Source organism: Lynx rufus, unplaced genomic scaffold (genome assembly GCF_022079265.1).
Source record: "Lynx rufus isolate CCGP_SWC_20201006 ecotype Redwood Valley unplaced genomic scaffold, mLynRuf1.p SCAF_1, whole genome shotgun sequence".
Classification (NCBI taxonomy): domain Eukaryota; kingdom Metazoa; phylum Chordata; class Mammalia; order Carnivora; family Felidae; genus Lynx; species Lynx rufus.
Window position 1 is genome coordinate 113,961,914 of NW_025814823.1, and position 6,952 is coordinate 113,968,865.

The window sequence follows — 6,952 nt, forward strand, 5'->3', positions numbered from 1 at the left end:
AATCTGGCATATGGATTTTATTCAATCCACATGGTTGGGTTGTTTTTTAGCCATCGACATTTAAAAGTCAAGAAATTTCCCCTTATAATCTGGATTCCAGCTTCTCTTGAATATGCTGGAGACACAGCCACACCTTGGGTCTGCATTTCTGTGGCAACCAGGAGCTGGCAGAGTGCTCTCTGTCTTTCCAAATGGACCCATCCCTTCTGGTTCACTGCCTGCCTCCTGCTTACATCACTCACTGATTTACCTGCTGGGCCCTGTGGACACTGGGGTTTGACCCCCGCCTGATTTGTAGGTGATGGTCTTGTTTCCAAACCACCAGACAGGAGGGTAGGTGCAAATGGATGGACACAGGGGTTGCTAAAGGAAGAGGGGGAAAGCACCAAGAAACACATCTTCTAATGTCTGGAATAACAACTTCCGCCAAAAATAAAAACAAGTTTCTGCAACAAAGAGAAAATGCAGACATAAATTCCCTTTAACCAGCAGCCAAATGTTTTAATATTTATGCCTGGATTTTCCCAGGCAATTTTAATTCACATTTGCGCTTTGGCTATAGAAAATAAAAAGGAAGATGGGGTACAGAATGTGCAAAATACTGAAAAATGCCATCATTTAAATGGAATTGAATCCCTTTCAAAACACTGTGTCCAGTGAAGCTGTTGCCTTGAGAGGCATTTTGTCAGTTCTGTGCACCACTCAAAACCCATGAAAGCTATAAAAACCACCTGCCATCTCAATAGACTCCAGATTCATTTGCTCTGGGGTTGGATTCTAATGTGGCCCCTTTGCAGGGGGAGCAGAGCTGGGGGTGACAGCTGAGAAGCTGCTCAGGCCTGTGACAGGTGAACTTGTTATATAACATTTCAAAGCCACACACTGTTGTATGAAGAGGCAATTCCATCCAGGGGCTGCCGCATCCCAAACTGAACTTTGTCAGGCCTGACTGGTGGCAGCGGGGACACACCAAAACAGCAAGAACGTACTTTTTCAAGTCCTTCAGAGTTCAAGAGTTCACTATGGCTCTTTCTTCCAGCAAATTCACTTTATATGGGCTGTGGAGTTGGCCAGCTGGGCATTGGACTGATATGGGGATAAATTTCTCCCCAAAGCAAACTCTCAAATCAGCCCAACTTCCAGGGGCAGGTGCACATTGTCCCCTCCAGGGAGCCCTCCACCACCTCTCCAAGCCTCCCGCTCTTTCCTCCCAACGGCTGGAGTTCTTGGTCAATTTAACACTTAATCTGCTTACTTATCCTTTTTACATGTGGACCCTTATGACTGGAAGCTAAACAAACTGGTCCCTCAGGGAGGAACAGGGTCTTTTTTTTTTTTTAATATTTATTTACTTTTGAGAGAGACAATGTATGAGCAGGTGAGAGGCAGAGAGAGAGGGGGAACAGAGGTTCCGAAGTGGGCTCTGTGCTGACACAGAGAGCCTGATGCAGGGCTCGAACTTGAGAATTGTGAGATCACGACCTGAGCCAAAGTTGGACACTTAACAGAATGAGCCACCCAGGTGCCCCTCCTATTTTTCTTTGCAAGTACACATGCAGTAGGTGCTTTGCAAGAACAGCAGTAGGTATTCTGGACACAAGACTCGGGCTCTAAGTATAGCAGATAAACAGCAGAAACATGAACCTGGGGACCCATGGGACTGTGGGGACGGCCCAATGGCTCTGGTGATTCCAAACCATTGGTTCTGCCTGAGTCCTGCCTGGCACGCCCACACTCCCTGGAGGAGAGGCAGTACCCAGAAATGACTGAGACACAGTTCCTACCAGCCTGGCAGGATGGAGGCTCCAATTTACAGAAAATGATACATGTTACACATCTGAGTTTGTGGGGAGAAATTTTCATTGGCCTCAAATGGAGCTCAAAGAATGACACAGGAAAAAAGAAAGTGTTATCAGCCTAGGTACAGAGGAGGGAGGGAATGCGAACAGGTGGGAGGAGGTGGCAAAAGGCCCCAGGAGCAGAGCAGGGGATGTGAGTGTGTCCCAGATCTGGGACTAGTAGAATAGGTTTGCTAATGGCACAATGCTAATATTGATTTCCCTATTGGTCTCAGTAGATACATGGATCCTTGTTGTCAGTCCCCAAGGACAAACTACTAAAGGCCATCTAGAAGCCCCCGAGGAAGCAGGGCATCTTCTGAACAGAGGTCTAGCCCCAGGGGAAGGCACTGGGGTGCAAAAACCATGCTGTGTCACCTTGTAGGTGGCTGTCCCCTACAAAAGGCCATTAACCAAGTTTCACAAACCCCCTTCACCAGCAAGAAACAAGCCTGGAACATGGTTGAATGAAGGATGAACAAGTCTATCCATCCGTGAGGCCCATGTCTACCATTCATTCACTAAAGAAGTACTCAGCACCAGCTCCCATGTTCCACATGCCCTCCAAATGGTCTGGCACAAAAGATATAGCAGGGAACTAGGAAGACATGGACAGACATGGGACCCACCTTTGAGGAGCTTGCCCTTGAGCTGGGGGAGAAGACTACCAAAAACTGACCCATGAATCATTTCAGGTAGGGATTGATACTAAAGAGAAGGAAAGCAAGAGGAGAGAATGAAAAAGTGTTGGAAGAAAAATTATCTAGATGGTCGCCTGCAGAAAGGGTGACATTTGAGCAGAGACATCTGTGGAGACGTGAGGGGGAGTGTTCCCAGCATGGGAAGAGGGGACACAAAAGGCCTAAGGCAGGAGTGAGTGTGGCCAAGTAAAGAGGGGAGGCCCATGTGGCTGAAGTACAAGGGGGGGGGGCTTGGTAGGAGGGGCTCCCTGTGCTGCCACTCACTATCCACATGTGCATGTGGGAGTGGATGCCACTCCTCTCTCTCCCATCCCACCATGCCCTAGCCCTGGAGGGACATATGGGAGGAAGGCTCTCTGGCTGCTCCCACCCCTAACCTGAGCCCCTAGCACCACTAAGAACCAGTAAACTCTGGCCCTAAGAGGAAGCTCACGGAGTGCTCAACCTTCACTGAGATAAAATGGAGTTTTCCAAACCACAATTTTCTGAATATCCCCTTCGGGCCCAACATTTATGTTTGATACCAGCTCAAAGGAAATTTGCTCTCAAAGCATCTGTTACATCTATCCTGATATTTTTGCGTGTAGAGGAGCCAGAAACCCAAACAGTGCCACGGTTTAAAGAAGATTTCAAGGCTTCTCTCTCCCTGCTTGAATTATTGAAGCCATTCTGAGATATCCAGATGGAAACATGAGAGGAAAATGCTACAAAGGTCCTGAATCAGGCCCTTCTGACGGGGTCTGAGGGGACAGTGTGCACCTTGACCAAAGACCCAGGGACCTGCCCCAGAAGGAAAAAGTAGAAAAGGTGAGGTGAGAAGTCAAAGTTCAGCAGTGTGGCCTGGTGTCCTCCTTACATCTCTCAGCCCCTCTACTCCCCCAGGCAGCTGACTGACTCTTCCAAGGACCACCACTGCAGGGGCAACCTCAGCTCCTACAGCACACCGCCCATGAGGCAAGTGAGGGCTCACTCAAATGCACTCTCTCCTGAAAATCCTTCCAAGGCCCCCCACTACCCTAGAGACAAAGTTCAAGTACATTTCACAGTCCCCCCCAGCCTCCCTCCATCCAGCTGGACCAGTGTTTCCCAGAAACCTGTCACCATGCTCATAACGGGAAATATGTTTTGCAGGAGACCCAGCTTACACACCCACACAGGTTTCTGAAACACAAGTTCCAAGAAACCATGATCCTTAGGATGTACTATGAGCTCTGATGTTTTCAATCCCATCTTATTCTATTTGTTTTTAAAGCCGGTCATGACACAGTAAATTGGTTTCATGACCCACCAGCAAATCATGAACTACAGTTTGTACAATATACTAAAACGATTTCTGCAGTCTGTCCAAATTGCCTTCCGCTCCTGTCCCTCTGAGATTTCTTACATGCATTTCTGGCGAGATTTCCTTTCTCTTCCCTAGTCAACCCTTCTTCTGCGAATTCAGTTGTTTTCAACCTTGGCTGCAGATTAGAATCACACAGCGTGCCTTAAAAATATACAGACTCCAAGATGGCGTCGTCCATACCAGTGAAGGAGGAGAAGCTCATGGATGTGAGGCTAGGACAGCTGTCAAGCTGGATAATGATACAGGATTTCACCCCTAAAGGCATTCCTGGAGCATTTCAAAGAGGTTACTACCAGTATTACAACAAGTGTGTCTATGTGAAGAAAGGAGGCGTCGCTGGGATTTCTATGGTTCTGACAGCATATATGCTTTTCAACTACCGCTGTTGTTACAGAGAGCTCAGACAGGAGCAGCTATGCAAGCACCACTGAAGAGGGCCCAGTGTGGAGGCACATTCGGCATTCCTGACCATGAGCTTTGCCTGGCACCCTTGAATCCTTTCATATCCTGATTCAGAATTACCATCCAATAAAAGATGACTGGTTAAAAATACACACACACACACACACACACACACACACACGTGCGCGCGCGCACACACACACACACACACACACAAATACCTGGACACCCTTTCACACCAGTCCCCCCAGATTCTGATTTAATTAGTCATGTGGAGCCCTACCCACAGTGCTTAGCACACAGAAGTAAGTATTTGCTGTATGAATCTGCAAGGAAGGCCCTATTATTGTCCCATTTTACAGCTACAAGTGGAAGAGGTGGGATTAGAACTCAGATCTGCCCAGTTCCAGAGGCAGAGCCTCCTAACCAGTACAGGAACTTCCTGTCATAGCTCAATAGGCAAGAGACACAACTCACAGGTGTTGCCAGTCCTTAAGGATGAAGCTCTAGGGGTGCCTGGGTGGCTCAGTTGGTTAAGTATCCAACTCCTGATTTTGGCTCAGGTCATGATCCCAGGGTCGTGGGATCCAGCCCTGCATCAGACTCCACGCTGGGCTGCTTAAGATTCTCTCTCCTTCTGGGGCGCCTGGGTGGCGCAGTCGGTTAAGCATCCGACTTCAGCCAGGTCACGATCTCGCGGTCCGGGAGTTCAAGCCCCGCGTCGGGCTCTGGGCTGATGGCTCAGAGCCTGGAGCCTGTTTCCGATTCTGTGTCTCCCTCTCTCTCTGCCCCTCCCCCGTTCATGCTCTGTCTCTCTCTGTCCCAAAAATAAATAAATGTTGAAAAAAAAAAATTAAAAAAAAAAAAGATTCTCTCTCCTTCTGCCCCTCCCCTGCTCGCATGTTCTCATGCTCTCTCTCTCTCTCTCTCAAAAAAAAAAAAAAGGATGAATGAAAATCTACAGAAAGCCATTAGGTATCATAGCAGGACTGTTTTGCTCCTGGCTTTTTTCTGGCCCTGGGTTCACACAGCATCCCTACAACAGACTTGGTCCCCAGTCTCTCATATTTCCACTCTACTCTCTTACTAAGGGTGTTCCAACCCAGCTCCCATATTCCCCATGCCATCTGGACACTTCCAAAGGGATGTTCTCTCAAATAATATGACTCATTCTAAACTCTTTCTTTCCCTTCTCTCACCACCAGCCTTACCACCCCATGCTTAATGCTTCTAATTATCTAAGTTCAAGATTTCCCAACCTCAACAGCTTTGACCAGTCCCTTCCTCCTGACTCCCCCAAACCATCATGCTGGGCACCCAGTCTCCTGTGTTGCCACTCCCCAGACTCCACCCCATGACCCCACCACTTCATCAGCCCACGGCAAGATTCCTGCCATTCATTGCCTCTTTCCTGTGGACCATAGCAGCGGTCTCCACACATCTTTCTGTTTCCAGATTCCCCTCACCTATCTGCCCCCACAAATAGGATGTCTGACCAAACCCCAACTCTGGCCAAGTCTCTTCACTCAGAATCCTCCAGAGAGCCCATACTAGCCCACAGTGGTAGATAAAACTCAAATGTCAGAGTCCACTGCTATGAAGCAGTAGGAAGGGGCCTTTCCAGCCACATTTCGCCATGGTTCTGCCACATGTGTCTGCATCCCCAACTAACAGGTCTGCTAGGCATGCCATTTCTCAGATATTCCTCCTATTCCCACCCTCACCCAGGCATCAGTATCACCCAAATGCAGGAAGAGGACTCAGGAGGGAATAACATGACCAGGAGGACCAGCCCAAAAAGCCAAATGTTCCAGACATTACTCAATTCCCTCCATGTTAAAACCATGGCAACCAATCACAGCTCAGGTTCATTTACGAATGAATGGCAGGACCATGGGGTTATGGAAGTCTGGTAATATTAACTGTGAAAAAAGGTGGGGACAGACAAGGTTTCTAACAGGACCATGGGGGAGGTGGGTACAGGAAAGGCAGCACAAAATTATGGCAGCGAGGAGGGCTGTCAGCCTAGAAATGACACCAGGTAATGAGGTTTTGATGGGATATAGGGGAAAGGAGTACTGGTCCTTTCCCCTCAAATGAGATACATTTTCATAAAAGGAGGACGTTTTTCCAGGATGTCGGTCTGCTTTAGAGTAGATAAACTTTAGAAATCTTCAGGGAAACATTGTTGAGAAATACGTTCCCCTGAGCAGAGCTTTCTTTACTCCCAAACTCAGGGAAGGTTGGGACCTTTCACACATAAGGAATCAATCCCTAGATGCCCATCCCATGACCAAACCTCTTCAATCGAGTGCTCAAGGGTCCCCAAGTCAAATCCTCCCTACCTTGCACCCTGTCTCTATCTCAGGCCCGATGCTCCCTTGCCTGGGTTGAGTTGATTGGGGTCCTTACTTTGACATTCCAAATGAGTAATTGAGAATAATTACAACTCTTAATTATATTTCAATCATTACATACCAACACCACAGCTGTTTTTAAGTTTTATTTTTCATTAAAGCAATGTTTTCAAGAGCCTGTTTAAAAAGGAGGGGAAAAAACTACTGAATAATCATTTATAATTTGAAAGTAAATAAGAACAAATTATGATCATGTTTGTGAAACAAAATGCTCTATCCAATCCAGTTAGCTATTAACCTAGAAATCTC

The 6,952-nt window shown here is 47.5% G+C and overlaps 1 protein-coding gene across 1 annotated transcript; it reads left to right on the forward strand.

Annotated features, from left to right (window-relative positions):
- The first annotated feature begins 4,048 nt into the window (after positions 1 to 4,048).
- LOC124524803 (ATP synthase subunit f, mitochondrial-like) lies at positions 4,049 to 4,315 on the forward strand. The gene has a single exon (XM_047097244.1). It carries the CDS (start codon positions 4,049 to 4,051, stop codon positions 4,313 to 4,315), a length of 267 nt encoding a protein of 88 aa, XP_046953200.1.
- The last annotated feature ends 2,637 nt before the right edge of the window (positions 4,316 to 6,952 follow it).